At 41.3% G+C, this 20,812-nt stretch overlaps 1 protein-coding gene across 8 annotated transcripts in view; it reads left to right on the top strand.

The window, feature by feature from the left end:
* Fhit (fragile histidine triad diadenosine triphosphatase) overlaps positions 1–13,869 on the top strand; it is a 1,032,375-nt gene extending 1,018,506 nt beyond the window's left edge. For all 8 annotated transcript variants that reach the window (XM_090323228.1, XM_090323236.1, XM_090323245.1 and 5 more), the window contains 2 exons: positions 6,015–6,121; positions 13,587–13,869. In XM_090323228.1, coding sequence (XP_090179354.1) covers positions 6,015–6,116 — 102 coding nt within the window. In that variant the 3' untranslated portion in view covers positions 6,117–6,121; positions 13,587–13,869. The remainder of the gene's footprint in view (positions 1–6,014; positions 6,122–13,586) is intronic.
* Positions 13,870–20,812: the final 6,943 nt, after the last annotated feature.

Raw genomic sequence — 20,812 nt, 5'->3', positions numbered from 1 at the left:
TCCTTTATCAGATGCTTTGACTGTGGGACCTTCACTTTTTACCTATGAGAAACTTGTATTAATCCTTATCTGGTTCTTTCCAATAACCTTGAGACCTAGGGATTCTTGAGGATTATCATAGTGATGAAGGATCAATTTCATTGTGGAAATGCATATCATTAGTATAGATCTGAATTCAGATCATAACTTTCAAAGTCTGTCATCAATATAGATCTGAATTAGGATCATAACAGATCACTGACGATTGAGGAAGAGAGTTAAGTTTCTCTACACATCCTCTTCTTTGAGGGCCCTTATCTGCTGATACTTCTTAGTGTACTTCTAAAACTTAACACTGTGTCATTGCCAAAGCAAGGAGATCCTTTAACTAGGTGAGCATGCTTACCATTTGGTAAATCCACCTCTCTTCCCTCTGGGTAAACTCTAAAGGCTCTTAAGCTTTATTTATTTTTCCCTAAACACTACAGTAGAATGACTTTTTGAATATTTTTATTGTTATTGTGAAGGTGATATACAGAGGGGTTACAGTTCTGTAATTCAAGTGAAGAATACTTTTTTTTTGAAAATGTCACCCCTTCCTTCACTCTCTCCCAATTTTTCCTTCCCATCTCCACCCACAAGTTGTATAGTTTATTTTCCCTAGTGTCTAATGAGTGCCACTCCTGCATTTGTTCACCCTTTGTACCTCCATTTCTTTATTTCATATATTTTTATTGTAATTAATAGAAGGGTTACATTATATTCACCAGATAGAAGGTGCATTACTTCACAAACATTGATACCCTGTCTTATGTCTTGGTTCCCATTTCCCTCCCCCCACCCCTACGCCACATCTTGTTTTCCTCCCTTCCCTATCCAATTTCAAATAACCAAATATGCATATATACAATATATCAGATATCAGGTGAAATACTGTAACAATATGAGATAATCAAGGGACAGCAAAAGAGATGAGAGATAACATAGTACATTAAGGACAACAATCACTCATTATATGGCTTTTGTTTCAATATCCTGGAGGTCCTTTCATTTAGGGTCACTCTATATGGTCTTTGTTCCATTGTAAATCTCTGCTAGGAGATCCCAAGGTATCTACTGATTATGACAAATGAGGGAAACCATTGAGCCTATGTTCCTTTGAGTCTGGCTTACTTCACTTAATAAGATTTTTTCCAAGTCTTTCTATTTCCTTAAAAATGGGGCGATGTCATTCTTTCTAACAGCAGCATAGAATTCCAATGTGCATAAATACCACATCTTGTTGATCCAGTCATCAACTGAGGGGCATCTGGGTTGGTTCCATATCTTTACTATGGTAAATAGTGCTGCAATGAACATCGTTGTGCTAGTGGATTTAGTATGTCCTTGTTTCTGGACAATTGAGTAAATGCCAAGTAGTGGAATTGCTGTGTCATAGGGGAGGTCTATGTTTAGTCTTTTGAGGAACTGCCATACTGCTTTACATAATGGTTGAATGAGTTTGCACTCCCTCCAACAGTGTAGCAGTGATCCCTCCTGGTTACATCCTCTCCAGCATCTGTTGTTAAGCCATTTCCTCTAAAATCAGTAATGGGATAAGGATGCCCACTCCCTCCACTCCTCTTTAACATAGTATTAGAATTCCTAGCCAGAGCAATAAGGCAAGAAGCAAGCATAAAGGGATTCCAAATATGGAAAGAGGAAGTGAAACTTTCCCTCTGCAGATGGCATGATTCTGTATTTAAAGAACCCTATAGACTCCACTCCCAAGCTGCTTGAGCTGATTCAAAACTTTGGCAATGTAGCAGGGTATAAAATCAACCCTCAAAAATCAACTGCCTTCCTTATATGCCAACAATGAGGGGAACGGTTCAGGCAACAATCAGGAAAGCAACTCCTTTTGCAATAGCCTCAAAGAAAATAAAGTACCTAGGAATTAACTTAACTAAGAATGTAAAGGACCTTTTTGATGAAAACTTTAACATCCTGAAAAAGGAAATTAAAGCAGAATTGAGGAAATAGAAAAACCTCACATTCTCCTGGATTGGAAGAATTAACATTGTGAAAATGGCAATCTTGCCAAAGGCTATCTACAAATTCAACACAATGCCCATCAATATCCCAATGTCATTCTTTAAAGAAATAGAAGAGGCAATCCAAAATTTCATATCGAATAATAAAAGACCCTGTATATTAAAAACAATTCTTAGCAGAAAGAATAGTGCAGGAGGAATTTCAATACCAAACTTTAGACTCTATTACAGAGCAATAGTGACCAAAAGAGCTTGGTACTGGCACAAGAATAGGCCTGAAGACCAATGGAATAGAAATGAGGACCCTGATATTAACCCACAGACATATGGCCACCTAATCTTTGATAATGGAGCCAAAAAAAAAATAAATGGAAGGAAGAGAGCCTCTTCAACAAGTGGTGTTGGCAGAACTGGTTAAGCACCTGCAGAAAACTAAAGTTGGATCCTTCTTTGAAACCCTGTACCAGGATTAACTCCAAATGGATCAAAGACCTTGAGGTAAAAGCAGATACACTGAAAACTTTACAAAAAAAAAAGAATAGAGATACATTAGGTCTCCATGGCACAGGTGGAAACTTTCTTAATAAGAACCAGGAAACACAACAAATCAGAGAAAGTCTGGATAAGTGGGACTGCATTAAACTGCAGAGCTTCTGTATGGCAAAGGACATAGTTAGCAAATTAACTAGAAAGCCTATAGAGTGGGAGAAGGTCTTCACTAACCATACAACAGACAAAGGCCTCATATCTAAAATATATCAACAGCTCAAAAAATTGAAAGAAGCAACCATCCCATTAAATGATGGGCCAAAGACTTAGAGTCTTGTCTGAAGAAAAAATAAGAATGGCCTATGGACACATGAAGAAATGCTCGACATCTCTGGCCATAAAAGAAATGCAAATCTAAGATTCCACCTCACTCCATTTAGAATGGCCAGCATCAAGAAATCTAATAACAACAGATGTACCTCCATTTCTGTATCCTGCTTATAATCCCAAAAACAGATAAACGAATACACAAAGCAAAAAGGAAACAAAAACAAAGGGAAAAGCTTCTTGTTTCCATTTCCTGGAGTTCATTTTGATAAATACGATTCTATATAATCAGACACACATAACTATTGTGTTTTTGTATTCCTCAACTAAGAGTATCCTTCTTTGGTCTCACTGTGTATGAATGCCTAGAGTCATGTATAATTTATCATGTCCACATGTATTTTAGATCTCACTTCCATCGATGAGAGACAGCATATGTTGCTTGTCTCTTTGAGCTTGGCTTACCTCACTTAACATGATTTGTCCTTGGTCCATCCATTTGCCAATGACATCCAATATGCCAATGACATATTATTCTTTCTAATGGATATGAAAAATATCATTTTTCTTTTTTATTCCACTCATCTGTTATAGGACATCTAGGCTGTTTCCATAACTTGGCTATTGTGAAGAGCACTACAATGGTCATATAAATATTTTATGATGTAGAATATTAATATAAGATGTTGTAAGTAATGTAAATAAGCATATTTTATGTATGTTGTATTGTTTATTACATGGATGGCACTCAGACTTTTGTGGATCTGGATATTCTAAGGGGAGATGCTGAAACCCATTCCTTATGAATCCAGTGACAGCCAATCTGCTTGCTCCTCCCCCACTCCCACAGTGACGTTTCTCACTAGTTGTGTGTGGAAGGCCCTAACACAGTGTTCTTAAAAAGTCCCCAAAAGGACATTCATGATGGAGTTGTCCTAAAGAAAACTACATGCTTTCATCTGAGGCTTTCAGAAGAAGGAAAGGTTCCTAAGTTTAAAAAAAATCATATAAAAACGGACTTTTGCAAATATGTTGAGTTTGTTATATTAATTTGCTAGTTCCTATACACAACTTGTAAGCAATTGCCATCTGTAAGACACATGACCACCATAGATGATCATTTGATAACCAGGAAGGCGCTCACAGTTACAGGCTACACGTTATGTGGATTCATCTGGTGGGCTCTATGTCCATGAGGCTCACTAATGCTCGATTTCTGTACCTTCCCAGCGTCGTTCCTCAAGTGGCAAAGACCATATTTCCTGGACTTTGCCTTGTTCCTTGTCACATCTCCTTGAATTGTTACAAGATGGATTTATAGGAGGCCTAAAGGTAGTAGCAAAATGAAAATTAGTTCTTGAGTAGAATAGCAATCCCAATTGACTTGCCTGTAGCCATAGCATCACGTCTGCCTTTGAGAGGAAGGAAATGACTTCTTAATGTGGTTTTCTTCCACTAAGGAGAATTAAATCTGTGTGGCAAAATGTAAAACCAGGGTGCTGGCAGCCAGATTCTGAGAGGAAGATCCATGACCCTCATAAACATATTTGTGGCCCAGTTATATGCTAATGAATCTCATTTAGACTCCGACTCATTCACTGTGGAAAAGTAGCTCAGCTAGAGAGTGAGGCTTTCTTTCCCTCACTACTCTACCTTCTGTGTCAAAGTTTGCTTGGAAATCAATGAGGACACAACCCCGTATTGGCAAGCTTCCAGGATGGGGAACCCTGAACTACATTTAGGGTTTGTGGGGGAAGGAGGGGAGCTGAGATAACAAATTGTGCTATACCGGTTAGTAGAACCTTCAGAATAAATAAGGAAGAAGCTTCTGGGTACAAGTCTAGCTCTGCCATTACCCACTTGAGTGATCTTTCACAGGAAAATGAACTTCTTCCTTGGCAAAGGGAGTTGAATGGTTATGGACCTTATGGGTTTGAGCCACAGTAAACATGAGAGAGAACGGCCCTCCTATCCTCAAAATGAACCATTATGGATGGTATTAAGTCATTTATCTCCATAGACTTAACACAAGTACTGCATTTTATATGCAGTGAACACAGCAGTACCCCATGTAGAGCCACACAGGGGAATAACAAGTCTTTATTATGATATTGGACAGCAATAGGAGATTGGTGGTGAAGGGAAAACTGAGCTTTTTCTTAAAGATAGTGAGAGGATTCCGAAATGATACTGTCTGAGAAAGAAGAGAACTTTTCTTCATTCTATATTTCAATGTGAATCATGAACAGGATATTTTGTTGGTGGTGGTAGTGGTTGTGGGGCTTAAACTCAGGGTCTATGCACTGTCCCTGAGCTCTTTTTGCTCAAGTCTAGCACTGTACCACTTGGGCTTACAAATCACTTCTAGTTTTCTGGTAGTTACTTAAAAATAGAAATCTTAAAGACTTTCCGTCTGATCTGGCTTCAAACCATGATTCTCATATCTCAGCCTCCTCAGTAACTAGGATTGCGGGCATGAGCCATCAGTGCTCCACATAGCAAGAGCTTTAAATACAGTCATGTAACTAGGGCCACTTGTTCATTTTTTTTTTTTTGCCAGTCCTGGGATTGAGCTCAGGGCCTGAGCACTGTCCTTGGACTTTCTCAAGGCTAGCACTCTACCACTTGAGCCTCAGCACCACTTCCGGCTTTTTTCTATGTATGTGGTACCAAGGAATCGAACCCGGGTCTTCATGCATGCTAGGCAAGCACTTTAACCACTAGGCCAAACTCCCAGCCCCGACTTGTTCATTTTTTAAGTAGTGTTCTTATTTTAATGTCATTTATTAATTGCCTACAAACAGTGGGTCATTCACACCTGTGCAGATGAGGAAATAAACACAATGAAGACAGAGACAGTGTGGGAATTCTATCCAATAACAGACCCTACTGCGCCTTGGGAAAAGACTTCAATATAGCATAATGTGATTATTTTATTAGAGATAGTGGAAATGATCATTCTTACAAAGAACTGTGGTAAAATATGGGTAAATCATGTAATTGAGTTCACCCCTAACCCTTAAACACACACACACACACACACACACACACACACACACACACACACACACACACCCCTGTTAGCCAGTCATCTGCAAATTATAATTCCGTCTTCTCCCTTCCCCGGCATTTGCTTCAGGGTACTTCCAGAACGTCTTGTAAGCCTATTATATGTTTTCTCCACAGCTCGAGAAACATGACAAAGAGGATGAGGATTCCCCAGCCTTGTGGAGATCAGAGGAGGAGATGGCAGCAGAAGCTGCAGCCCTGCGGGCATACTTCCAGTGAGGCGGGTAAGGATTTGATCTTCTATCTCCCCCAGATCTACCAAAGAGACTAAGGAAAGGGGCTCCACAGTTTGTGTTTTTGCTTTTCTCTGGCTACTGTAAAGTTCAGGCTACTGGGAATGGTCTTTGTACTCATGATATTTCACTACAGGTTTAAGGCTATGGGAGGAGGACTACAGTCAATCTTCTTTTTGAAATGGGTCTATAAACTGAATATTTATCCAGTGTAGTAGTGTTTATGAGTAGGGTGGCCCTCTGATATTGGAACATATCTAGACTGAAAACTTATCTTTTCCTTTTCTGAAATCTAAAATAAAGTAGATTTTCATGCATTTTAATATACTTCTTTAGAAATTTATGACGGTTCTAAATTAGAATTGGTTCTTCATATGTAGTGTATATACAAGAATTTGTTTTGTTTATGACAGTGTTAAAATAGAAATCATTTTCCTATGGCATATGTATAAATGCATTGTTTTATGATATTGCAAAAGTGAAAATCGTTATTCATATGGAAAATCTTTAAATGCATGTATAAATTGCTGAAGCAGATCAGAAACAAATATAAACTAGAAGTGGTGAACAAATATTGGTAGCAAGTGCTACTTGTAAAATTGGGTCATCACTGGAGTGGTCCTGGTTTTTAGGTATAAAACATAGTCCTTGTGCCATTACATTCCTTCAGCTGTAGTCTGAAAGCATTCAGTGGAAACTTTGAGAAACAGTTCCTAAGCTGCAAATGGCAGGCCCTCTTGTTCCACCTGCCTCCCCCTCCCCCCCTAGAACACCAAGTGTGATCCCTGTCTCGTTATGTGATAGAGTATAAGGCAGTATCCTGTACAGGTCACTAGAGTTGATGATATTCCCAGAGGCCCAGAGTGGTGCTGTAGGACATGCCATCACATCAGAGGGATGTCACAGAGTCCTGCCTATAACTTTCTCCTTATATGATCACAAGAAGAAAGGTAGGTAGCCTGCAATAGGGCATTTCAAGGGGATGCCTGATTATGTGACAAAAATTATTATATTATATTGAAATAATTATCATTCTGTTTTATGTGACATGCTCCTTTCATTTGTGTGTGCTCTCTCTGCTCCCACTTGCCTGAACAGATATTGTGTGATATAGCAGCCGTCTTTCCTATTTTATGTGTAACTTTTTCCCCTGTTCACCACTTCTGTTTGTGTGGAAAGAAAGGATCAAGCAAACGAACACACTCTATTGGCAGGACTGCAAGCTTGTTTCTATTCAGTCTTCTTCCTAAAGCTGGAGTGGCCTTTTAGAGTGCCCTGTTCCAATGGGGATCCCAGATCTTCAGAGGTGACTTGGTAGGATGAAATGGATTTCTGACTTTCCTTTCCACTGGGTATTTTCAGGTAGAAAGAAAAAAGTTGTAGATATTTCCTGTGCTTTGCCGAATTGTAAAGGTCTGTGTTAGGATGAATTTTCTAGATGATGTTAGATATAGACTTCCAACCCCAGATTATGCATTTGTTCGTTGTTGTTTCTTTCTTGCCTTAAGCCCTGTCATCTCCTATTTCTCCAGTAAACACCCTTGCCTTGCAAGTCTTGCCCGAAAGACATTCCATCTAAGAAGGCAGATGAGCCATGGGTAGAATGCCTGTGGGGTCATGTCTGTGTCTGTCGTAAAGGCATTTTGCTATTAGACAAAGACAGCCCCACCTGAGAGGACAGTATAGGAGCGAGCTAGCTGGAAGGATAATGTAAAAATGTACACCTTGTAAATGAGAGTCCAAGAATTTGGAATGCAGAATTCTTAAATTTTACCCAGAATATCATCATGCAATGGGATTCCACATATTTACCTTTGGAGACACTAGGCTTTCTAGGAAATAGATGGTCACAGTGTTAAGCAGGTCCTGAAACTCTGAAATGTGTTTAAAAATAGATTTTCTGGGCTCTATATGGACATAGGTAGACTTACCATAGATCCATGGGTGATGTAAATTCACATATATTAATGTCTCCCAATTTCCCAGATTATCCAATAGCAAGCACATCATTCATGGGTTAGTGTCATCAGGAGAGGGAAGTTTGATGCTAGCCTAGTAAGAATGTATAAGAATAGATCTTATTATCAATGTCAGTGACTAGACAATAAAAGCTAGTTCATGTTATTATTTCCAGGACAAAATTTGATCAGTGATGATGCTTCCATTTGAACCCAGGCAGTGCCATCCCAAGGCCATGGTCCTAGGTTTTGTACTGCTTACTTCACCCAAATTGTTTAGCCTCCAGGCAGTTCATTCTCCCAGCTTCTCTACTACATCTCCACATATTCTCTTCAAGTTCTTTTCTGTGAGGATCTAGCACCCTTCTCCTCCTCCTGCGTTGGACTTCCTCGCCCTTTTTGTCGCACTTGAATTCAAGTGGCAGAAATCAAAATGGCCCAAACCCCATCACTAAGTTCCACCTGCAGTTTTCTTCACTCCAGGCTGATTTCTGTCTGAGTCTTCCTTCCCCCCATAATTTTCTTCCTTAAGTGCCATGTGGACATTACTTAGTATTTCCTTGAGTCATTTATCTTCAATTGTATGTGTAGTTTCAGTATGCTGAAAAGGACTCCTTACCCTAAAAGCAAAGATAAGAGATAAACACAGCTGATCCAATGCCAGCTGTACCTAGTGAATTTCCTGTAGCCACCAGGACATTGGTTCATTGTCTAAGTTAGAAAGCCAGGCCATTAACTATGGGCCTTTTATTGAAACACCAAACTAGGATTGCCTACCTGATTTATTTGGAAGGATGAAAATAAGATACTCAGGAGACTCAGTGTCCATACTTAAAAGTTACCTTGAATACTTATGTCATTCCTACCCTTGGGGAAAAATTGATGAAGGCCAGAATTCAAATCCACAACAAGCTGAATGCAGATGTTCTCCAGCTGCAAAGGCACTAAGCATCTGATAAGATGAGCCGGGAAAAACCAAACTGAATGAGCTTTTGTAGACTGATGCATCACTATTGGTGTGCAGGAAGCTGTATATACAGCTCTCCTCCCTGCATATTATTCCTCCCCTCCCAGTGGCCACATAGTCTCCGAGCTCACCTCCTCTTCCCCAAGGGGCATACTGGGTTCCTTAGTATACAAGCTCCCACAGCTGACCTGTCCCATTTTTGGTCCCCATGCATTTACTTCACAACCCCAGCATCACAGCAAAGAATGTCAACATGCGTTTCCAAGATGCCCTATGTGATCAAAGAACTGTCACAGGCAAAGTGGCTCATTATTATTGGGCACTTGGCATGGATGTGATTAGCAAGTCTTGGATCGAGGAGTTGTTTCCTTAAGTTGTGCTTAGCAACTCCTTGCGTTTTATTTTCTTGATGTCTAGTCACCCTAGGAATCCTCAGCATGCCCAGAGTGTCACTAGGATCGCAAGGTAAATTTTCCCAAACTCCAAAGTATTGGCTTAGCATCCTGAATCCATCAAGGCACCACTGAATGCTCAGTTGTGTTCTGCCTTTCCCTAGAAGTGGGCAAGAGGTTGGTTTTGCTGTTTGATTCCCTCTCTGTCAGTGAGTGAATAAGAGTTTCCTGAATCATTGCCAAAAGCCACTGTTGCATTTGCCAGACCCCAGGAAGTTCACAGCTTACTTACTGGTTGTTGGATGCAGCCACAGTTGTCTAGCTCCACCTGACAGTTCTCTGAGAAGTCAAGTCAGCAGTCCTGGGGTTCCTGGAATTCTACATGTTTTGACTATGTAGGTGAATTTATGCTTTGACTCCCCACACCCTGGGCTGATTTCCGGGATGGAATGTGATGATGGCTGCTTGAGTCTTTCTAAATCACATCCAGTGACAGTGGATCTGTGTATTTTATGTAATGTGACCTCATTCTTGGCATATGGAGCTTGTCTGTGCAAGGATTTCACATTTGGATTGGCTCCAAGAGTAGGTGAGTAGGTGTGTGTGGCTTGAGGAAAACATGTCCTCTGTTTCCTTATGCCCATACAAAGTGAGTGGGATCTGCCCCACCTCCCACCACCCAGTTGTGATGGGAAGTGAGATTGGGATGGGTTTCACACCATGTTGTGTCCACAGAATTTATTTGCAATTCATCGAACTCTCCTTGGTGTGTGTCCTTATTTTGTAGATAATTGGTTGTTTCTCATGGACTCTTTACAGAAGAGTGCAATTTCAAAGCCACTGAGTCAGCTCAAAACAGGCCTGTTAGTAGTCACATGGATATTGTCAAGGACTACTTTGGCAGCAGCAGTTTTGGAAAACCACATTGTTTCAGACATTGGACAGCCAATTTTCATCATAACTGTCAAGGTAGATGAGAAAGGACAGGTTTCTCTAGGTGGCATCTATTCTAGTGTGTCACTTGTAGAGCTGGAAACCTACATCCAGCAGCATGGGAGCCAGGGACCATTTTTAGAGCGGTGTAACCTCAGCGCAAGCTGCATATGGTGAAAGAGATCAGCTAGTCCATGGAAATATCGGTCTGTCTTAGAGGAAGGGTAGTCTTCTCCATGGATTTCTTTCTGAGTCCACTGGATGAGTCTGTAAAGGGTCTCATCCAGACCAAGGGGGAAAGTATTTGCAAGTAACCTTTCATTGAAGCTGTCATTGATCATAATTCAGATAATCATAGGTTTTCTGTAGCATCACATACCGGACAAAAATGCTTCTTTGGGGACAAAAGATCTTTTCAATGTACTGAAAGATGTACTTTCAGTACATTGAAAAGATCTTTTTCTGGAGAAGAACTTTTTGAAGATGAGATTTTCAGTTGTCTTCATCCTGTCCAGTGCATGATTTGATTAGATTGTGTGATATCTCCCTACATTCTGTTTGAATTACATTTCTAGGTCCTGATTTCAGTAGCTGGGACATAAAAAGGGCACTACCTGATTGACATAAATGGAAATCCTCTGGCCTACAGGAAACTAGGACATGATAAATCATAGATCCTAGAGAGCGTGGAAATAATAAAAATGTAATGTCCCACTCAATGATTTATCACAACTCCATAGTATGCCCATTCCATAGATCCCAAGGAGCTGGCAGACCTTTGCAGGTACTTGTAATCATTTCCAACTTGTTTTCTTCAGTCCCAGGATTCTGTACTTGGGCCCAGTTGTTGAAGTCAAGGATTTCTACAGACCACTGTTGGTTACAGTGTGAAGGGTACTCTCTGAAAAGATAATCTATTGATGACAGGAATAAACAAGGACTTTGAACCATGATAAAACTTGGATCTAGATAGTTCATCTGCACAGTTATTTTCACAAAACAGAAATCCCAAAAGGCAAAAAGAAGTTGTTAAGTGGTTTTGTTAATGAAGCTTTTATAATGTTTATCTTCTTCCTCATGTGTAATAATGGATGTGTGCCCATTCATCAGCATACCATTGTATGGGAAAAACTTGGTCTCATAGCTTCTATCCTCCCTTGAATGGTCAGTGTACAATTTTGTGTCTGTCTCTGCCAAAAATGTAGGTGGGAAAAAAATAGAGTCTTCTGAGGTTCCTATGTGCAAAGGCTATGCAAAGGATCTCATCCTTTTGAATTCATAATGGACAATGTTTGTTACCACTGCCTTTTCCCAGAATGTGTTCTCCAACCAACTTGTAATCACCTTGCACATACGCCCACTCCCCTCCTCACCGCCTGTTGAGATCCTTACTTCTACATCAGTAAAGCCTCCTGTACACAACCCTGAGAGCCTGGAATGGTGCATCATATAACCTACAAGTGACAAGGAAGGAAACTGGCATAGTAACGCCAGATGGAGCCTGTAGAACATGAGTACCTCGTCCAATTGCACCCATTTCAGTGTCAGGTGGAGTCTCTCACTGTACACTGAGTCTTCACTGGCCATGGCAATGCAGAAATAACACCAAGGGCTTCACACCAATGACTCATGCCTAAAATCTTGGCTACTTAGGAGGCTGAGATCTGAAGATTGCAGTTTGAAGCCCACATGGGTGAGAAAATCCATAAGACTCTTTACCTCCAATTAAGCACTAAAAATGAGAAGCCACAAGTGGAGTTGTGGTTCAAGTGGTAGAGCACTAACTTTGTGCAACAACACTCAGGAACAGCACTCAGGCCTTGAGTTCAAGCCTCAGGACCAGTGCCCGCGCGCGCGCGTGCGCACACACACACACACATGCATACACACAATAATAATAATAATTATTATTATTATTATAGTCAGGAGAGTCCAGTGAATATTGTCTTTGTGGTACCGTGGCATGCCTGAGTGTGAACAGTGCCATAGTACCATATTCTCACAATAACCTTGTCTAGATACCCTCACTTTATCAAGATACACACATCTAGTACATGATAAACCCAATGTTTGAGTCACACCTTTTCTCTAGAAGCTTGAGCCTCTAGCATGATATACTCTTGTCTGGAAGCCTCCTGGTCAGATGGGGAAACGACAGAACTTGGAGAAACTCATAGTTGCAATGGCAACTAAAGCTCTGTGAGGGATAAGTTACAGAAGCCCGAACTGGAGACTGACAGAGGGGCAGCTATGGGAAGTTACATGGACAGCATCATTCAGAAGACCAAACACCGCATAGAGGGACACTTCGTGTAAGGCATTACTTTATCCTAGGCACAAGGAAAGAAAGGAACATCCATGTTCAGGCTGCACAGGTGCTTCTGACTCAAGACTAGTCATTGTACAAGGACAGGGTCTGTGATGAGTGGATCAAGCAAATGACCTGAATCTCCATACAGATGGGTGGTGGTGTGGGGCATCATTGGTAGAGGACCTGGTGTCACAGGCAGTGAGATTTGCCTACTAAAATAAAACCTGGCCTGGTTTCCTTTGCCTAGAACCTTTATATCAATAACATGCACTCTTTTTTTTTTATTGTAATTAGTAAAAGGGTTACATATTTGCCAGATAGAAGGTGCATTAATTCACATACATTGATACCCTTTCACATGTCTTGGTACCCGTTTCCCTCCCCCCCCCACACCCCCGTCTTGGTTTTCCCCCCTTCCCTATCAAATTTCAAATATTCAAATACAAATAAATTCAATATATCAGATAACAAAGTGAGATACTATACCAATATGAGATAACCAAGGGACAGCAAAGGAGATGAGAGACAACATAGTACATTAAGGACAACAATCATTCATTATATGGCTTTTGTTTCACTATCCTGGAGGTCCTTTCAATTAGCTTCACATTATATGTCCTTATAACATGCACTCTTAAGTGGTCTGGCAGCTAACCCCTTGGGTGTAGACACTGGGCAAAGAACCCAGAGAATGGGTGATGAGAGCAGTGAATAACTAGAGGCACCAGAGGAGCTGGAATCCTTTTATTCCAGGTCATCTGTACACATACCAATGCACTTCCTCTAAAGTGTTCATGACAATGTAAACACACTTAGATTTTGTGTATTGCCATGACTCAGACAGATGTACAGGTTCTAACTCAATGTCTCTTTTTTTATGTTCTGTCATTCCCAGGCATAAAAGTCACTGAAACAAATCCCAAGGCATAAGGAAATGGGCTCGTACTCTAGTACTCTACGGCACTGGAAATGAAGCTGAGCTGCTTCCTGACATCCTGCAGTTCTGCAACCTTCGGTGGAGCATTTTATTTGCATTCGAGGAAGTCAGGAGGATGATGTTCCATTGAAATAATAGTCTAACTTCAAACCCACAGCATTGACAACCCTGGCACACCTTTCGTGCTGCACTCTTACAATAGAGCCTTTTCTAAACCATTCCTCAGCCGGGATGAAAATAAAAAAAAATGGTAGTTAAAATATTTATCTTGTGTACTGGGTGACTTACCAATTCATACTTGGAGGGCATGGAAAGATACAATCGAGGTGACTGTTTCCTGTGAACCACCGTTTTCTGCCACTCAGGTGAGAATTCAGAGGTTCTATTTCGGTAATATAAGAAACATATGGGGCCGGGAGTTTGGCCTAATGGTTAAAATGCTTGCCTAGCATGCATGAAGACCCGGGTTCGATTCCTCGGTACCACATACATAGAAAAAAGCCGGAAGTGGTGCTGAGGCTCAAGTGGTAGAGCTCTAGCCTTGAGAAAAGTCCAAGGACAGTGCTCAGGCCCTGAGCTCAAGCCCAGGACTGGCAAAAAAAAAAAAAAAAAGAAACGTACAACCTTTCCTTACCTACAGCCTTCTGCCATCAGTACAGGAAAGATGTAAGCAAAGGCACAGAGAAAGCAACAAACAACTATCAGGTGTATACAAATAACAGGAGCTTTCTCTGTGTCTTTTGCTTTCATCTTTCCCCCATACACAGCCTTGCCCAAGGTATCAGCTGACTACGTTTCCTGAAGCTAACTTCACTACTCTTTTAAGTTCTGTCAGTGTGGCTTTCCTGTACTGGAGTTGGACTATCTTTCCTTGGGAATATCAGTAGGCCTATGTATCACACTCCAGATCAACCCCATCACCAATACAGGCTGCATAAGTTTCCTGTAAGTGCTGGAAGTAATTCCCCAATACAACTGGATATATAACTATATTTTAGTCTTTTCTTCACAGTTCTAGATGGCAGAAAATCTAAATTCCAACAGGGTTGGGCTTCCTCACACCCTCTTCTCAAAGGCTCTGTTGGACTATCTGCTGCATGCTGTTCTTGATGGCTTCGGGCCCTTAGCATCTTCTCGAATCATGTTCCTCTGTGTCCCTCATTCTCTCTCTTTTCTCTTCTGCTGCATAGCTCTTATAAGAACACAGATAAGTGGATTTAGGGCCCCTTGTATGCTCCAAGATGATCTCCTGGAGGTCTCAACATCCTTCCCTAAATTACATACACATGGTCTGTTTTTCCAAGGAAGGGCATAGGCATAAACCACAGGGACTTGATGTGTGCATATAGGGTAACTTCCTCCATTCAACCCACCACCAAACACACTTGGAACTAGACTGTTTCTGATCTGGTATAAACCAGTAAAGTGAATGCAATCCAATCCAATCATGTCTTAAAATATTTTTTTGCATACTTCACTTGTGCAAGGGGGATTTCATTGTGACACAGCCGTACAAACAATGTAATAGCATCTTGTTTAATATCTTGTTCTGCATCTTTTCCTATGGCTGATTGTTCCTGACTCACACTGGTTCTTGAAACTAGCAAGTCCTCAAATTCACAAGTCTTGCATCTGAGGTAACTCTCTTCCAGCTACAGGTAACAAGGTATGCTCAGGGGACAATTTGTCCATGAGGAAAGACAGCAAGGACTTATAACCACCCTTGTCTACACACACACACACACACACACACACACACACACACACACACAGGGTTTCTGGTCAGTGGGTTGGTTGATAGTCCACAGGACAGCCCCAAGCATTTATCAGCATTTATCTTATACCCAGCTGGTCAAACATCTCACCTCTGATTTAAATAACAAATATGACCAATGCCTTCCCCTACTTCCAAGGTGCAGTCCACTTTTGACTTGTTGTCTTTGATTCAAAGAAGTGAGTAAACACTGGGTTGTGATGCTGCTGAATTGCACTGTGAAGCAATGTAGAGTTCTGTGCTCCATTTGTTTTCTATGCCATTACAACACTGCAGGATCTTTGTTGGTGCCTCTCTATGGATTATTGCTTCACAGGTTCTATATCCGCATGATGTGGAGGGTGTTTGTCCTTCCCCATATCCGTACTTGGAAACCAAATCAACCATGGGACAATAGGCAGGATCTTCAGGAGGTGATGAGATCCTAGGGCAAAGTGATAAAGAAGCCCCACAGGTCTGCCTACCACACAGGGACACAATACACCATGAACGGTGAAACTAACCTTGACCAAACACAGAATCTGTTTGGCTAAACTTTGATCCTGAATTTACAGCCTCGATTAAAATTAGAACAAATGTCCAGGTGGTTTACCAGCTAATAACAGCAGCTTCTGTAGAAAAACTTGACCATGGATTACCAAAAGAATGAGAAAGAAAAGAACAAACCTATTTGCCATAAGAACCCAGATTGTTCCAGAGGCATTTAATGGAAATTTTTGAACTGCATTCTTTCTTTTGCAGCATCCCTGCATAACTACCCCTCATCCTAGTGATAAATACTTCTTCATGTGGCAGCCCTTAGGCTAGGAAGTTTTTCAGTGGGTGTTTCCTATCAACCTCATGAAAATCAGCAAATCCACCTTTTGCCCTTCCTCCTTTCCCTTCTCTTTTCTTGAACAAATACCAGTCTAGGACAAACACTAATTTTACCCTGTGCCCAGGTTACAATACAGAGCCAAATCTGCAAATGACTATGGCTGCCCCTCCCCACCCCTTCTCTAGACTCAGAGGCTGCAACTCTGGAAGTTAGGACTTGCTGAAGTGAGCAACATGCAGATGAGAATACCTATCCATACAGGGAAAACAAAACAAACAAACAAACAAAAAACTAAACACCTCCCCTTAAGCCTGCTGTTTCTGAGAAAGCTAAAGGAAAAGAATATCACAGATCCCCCAAGAAATGAGAGCGACAAACAAGAAAAAATACTTTCTTTATGTGTTCAGAGACTTTGGAAGTAAGCCCCAACGACACAAGATCTGTTGTTGTACCAACAACAGTTCCTCAAACTCCTGTCCTTTCCAATTTTTCATACATTCCACATTTTTGCCTGATCTACACAATACCTATGCTGTTTACTCATTATTTCTCTTTTACTCAACTCTCATTTTTTTTTTTACTTACATCACTGAAAAGGAAACTGACAATGACCACAGAAATGGAAAACCAATAGCTCTTGCCACAAATAGAAGCTAACAGTAAGGATAAAAAATCATGAAGAAAAAAAAAACTGGTGGGGAAAAGTGATTACAATTCTAGCTGCATTGTCACCTGCTGAAAGCCTTGTCTTCTCACTTCATTATAAAGGGACATTAGAAAGTGCTGGAGAGGTGCTAAAATGGATGAGCATGAGGCACAGTTTGCCTCCTTCAGGACTAAGTGGGAAAGGAGGAAATTCTCAGCTTGTGATAAGGTGAGCTTTTTTGCATACTTTGTCCATGGCCTCCTAGTTTCTCCCCTGGCCTAGAAGTGCTGTGTCTCCCATGAGGCTCATGCAGACGCGGCTGCTTGAAGGTAATCTTGCTTCCTTGATGCCCTGGGGTACAGTGAGCCTCCCTTGCTGCTTTTCGAACAACCTTTGAATCTTGCAAAGTGGCAACTCCCTGGGTTTTGGGATCCTCAGGTAAAAAACAAGGGAAGGAAAACAATGATTCTGCCCAACAAGAACAGTGATCACGGACTTTCTGTGTGAACAGAAATAGCTTTGGAAGCACCTCACCATCTTCTGACATTTCCTTGCAAGGAATGAATAAGCACAAGGAAAATAACACACAGTTGTGTGTGTGCCCAGCCTTTTCCATAGAAGAACAGGGAAGGACCAAGCTGGGGGAGGGGGAGGGGCAAAGAGAGGGGAAAGAGGATGGGGGGGTCTCTGTGTCTCATAATCTATATCCATCAAAATACAGAGCGGGAAAATGAAGGGAGGAAACATAAAGAGGGAAGAAAGTCTAGCAATAAACCTTGGGCAACACATTCCCCATCCTCCATTCAGAGGGCTAAAACACTCAGAAACTTTAAATAACTTTTCCAGGGGTAACCCAAGCTTCTCTTCACTGACTAGAGCCCTTTGGTAATGATGTCAAGAGCATGGGAGAAATGCAAAGCCAAATACAAACTTTCCAAAAGCTACATAAGGCACAGACATGGCCACTGCCAAGGGTTTATGTAGATGAGGTGGAATAGACTAGACACACACGGGGACAGAAGCTTTGCCTTGACAGCCAGTTAAACCAGCGAGATGACTCCTAATTGTCTGCTCATTTTATAGTCGAGGAACTGGAGACTGGAGTGGTTCAGGAAGTGACAGTCAGGCTCCTGCCTAAATCTGCTTTGCATTCAAGGGTCGTGCTCTTCACTTCCAAACTCTATTGAGTGCCTGACAGAAATGAACTAAGGATTCAAGACTGCTTCTTGATAAATGGCATATAATTAATGATGTATAATTGAGGCCAACAGAGAAACTAACAAATGCCAAACCTTTCCCCAAGGTTTCCAAAATATGACTTTCTCAGATTAAAATCTCATTGCTTCTCTGCATATATTCAAAGTGAATTCCTAATTTAAAAAAAAATGGAATCAGTCAGATGCCTGTAGCTCACACCTGTAATCCTAGCTACTCAGGAAGCTGAGATCCCATCTATTCCATGAGCCAGTAACAAATGAAAACTTACTACAAGGGATTAAAAATGAAAGGGACAGAATCAGAGAGACAAAAAGAAATCTCAAGATGGCAATTGAGCTCCTGGATGCATCGATGTTTGAGGCCAATACATTTCTGGGCTTTTCTTTCTGTAAGCTAATAATTGTTCTTTGGGGTTTCATCTACTAAGCAAATGAGAGGAGAGAAAAGCATGAATCATTCTTTGCTTCCTCCAGTAGAGCCAGATATTTAAATATGCATAGTTGAACTTCAAATCCTTGCCCTTCTTGGGGAAGCTGAGGGAGAGTTAGGTACGTGGCCTGCTTGGCGCTTTGTACTCTCATTGCCAACATAATCATAACTTCAACCTAATGGTGTCCTTTCAGTGCTAGAGATTTTGTGCTCTTAGGAGCTATGAGTAAATCAGGGATGGCAGCACCTCACAAGTAAAGAGATGGACAGAAAATCTATCACGTCACCATCTTTCTATTTCTAGCATCAGCACTTGATTGACAGACAAAGCAGCACAGGAGCAAATTCTAAAGATCCTGCCTGGTTTGCATTTTCTGCCAGAGGCTACAGAAAGGAAGTGTGGGGATAGAAGTGCAGCCCTGCAGCCCTGTAGCTGTCCCTTGCACATGAGAACAGAAAATCCAGCAGGGGTCTCTTTACAAGTGTGAAACCACGGGGCTCTTTGTGGCTCTTCACATCTCAAAAACACTTTTTAAAAAAAAACATTTCTTTTCTCTGTACTTTGATATTGGACTACAATAGCCCAAATCTCCTTGTAAAGTCCTGACTTGCGCTCCCTGATAACCAGCATGATCCCTTCGAGGCAGAAATAAGGATTAAACGATGCTCCATGTGCCCAGAACATAAGTCTAGGGGGAGGGGTGCTTTGCTAGAGTAGACAAGCCTACGTGGACACCTTGTGATCAGAGGCCAGAACACACACAGCCCAGCTGCCATCCCCTACCAAACCCTGAGCTCATTTCTCCACACACCCTTATCTCACTGGAATTTCATGATGATGCCTTAGATCAGACTTCTGCCTTTTTAACAGTAAGCAAGTGGCAACATGGAATATGAAAACTCTGTGAGTCTGCAAAGCCAGAGGTCTCCACAAAGACTTCTTTCCTGTCCTTGGGAAGAAAAAAGGGGACAATTATTTAACAATAGAAGCTGGAAAATTATGGCTCACTAGCAAAATCTACACCGGAAGATCACAAATGTGAGGCCAGAAGGAAGAGAATGGAAAGAAAAAGAGGAAAGAAAAGGAAAAGAGAAGGGGAATAGGAAGAGCAAAGGGAGAGGAGAAGAGTGGAGGGTAGGAATGGGGAAGGGAAGAAAGGGAAAGGAAAAGAGAAGGAGAGAGGGAAAGGGACGGGAAGGGAAGGGAAGGAAGAGAAGAATCCAATTGTCATTGGATTCAACCATCTATTCTGGCTGGTGTTTCCAAGTTGTCAACAAAAGTTCTCCTTTACATGCCCTATCAAGATGTGTGTGTGTGTGTGTGCGCACGCATGCACACACACACACACACACACACACACATCCATCCCCTTCTGAGACAGCCACCCTCTGCCAGACTCTTCCTGGGTACTCTGTTGGATTCTAAGAAAGAATCTGTAAGAAGCAGGGTTAGCCTTAGTCATTTGTGATGGAATAACTTAGTTTGGTTCCCTTCTGCCTCATAGCCCGATATGAAAGGTGGCCAGATCACATGGAGTCTTAACATGAAAGTAAAATAAAATGCCACACTCACCAGGAGTCTATAATTATTTCATTGACTCATTGATGTATTTAGGATTTACATGCATCTCTTAATACTCACGGGTGCAGAGCAAATAGATGGTTTTCTTTATTGCAAAGGTCAAACCTCCATTTGTTTATCCTTCACATTTCAATGCTATCAGTGATGATTAAGCTCAAGTACTGAACGGACAAGCACAGACTATATGCATTTTTATGGAAGCTTCCTTTTCTTCTTAAAACATGAAGTGACTTTAAATGAAACAACAGGACTCCAGTTGTCCTCTTTGGAGCACACTTAGGGGCTCTTGATTTTGCTTATAAGTAATCACAACAATGTTTGCTTCTTAACACAGACCCAAGTTTGTATCCCATTAAACATTACTTCACATTAGGCTACAGCAAGCACAATGCAGAATGGTGATATCCTAGAATCACACAAAGCAATCCACTACAGGACTGTGTTCTCTCCCTAATACCATCATCCACCAGGTCTCTACACTGTGCCATTCTAGCCGAGAAGAAACACTGTCTGCATAGTGAGATAGTGAATGCTTACCTCAACTTCATCGACTACCGCTAGATGCTATTATATATGCTTTACCATTAGGATACATCAGTATCTGTGACCAAGAATAGAGTTCATTATATACTCAACTCTTCTCCATCAGCACTTAGTATCCCCACCCACAAGGCCCCTAGGTTTTTTCATTTGAAAAATGGCAGACTGGTTACCACTG

The sequence above is a fragment of the Megascapheus bottae genome, chromosome 2 (assembly GCF_031878675.1).
Source record: "Megascapheus bottae isolate mThoBot1 chromosome 2, mThoBot2.hap1, whole genome shotgun sequence".
In the NCBI taxonomy this organism is placed as follows: domain Eukaryota; kingdom Metazoa; phylum Chordata; class Mammalia; order Rodentia; family Geomyidae; genus Megascapheus; species Megascapheus bottae.
The sequence above is the reverse complement of the archived record's forward strand: the minus strand, read 5'-3'. Positions and strand labels throughout refer to the sequence as shown.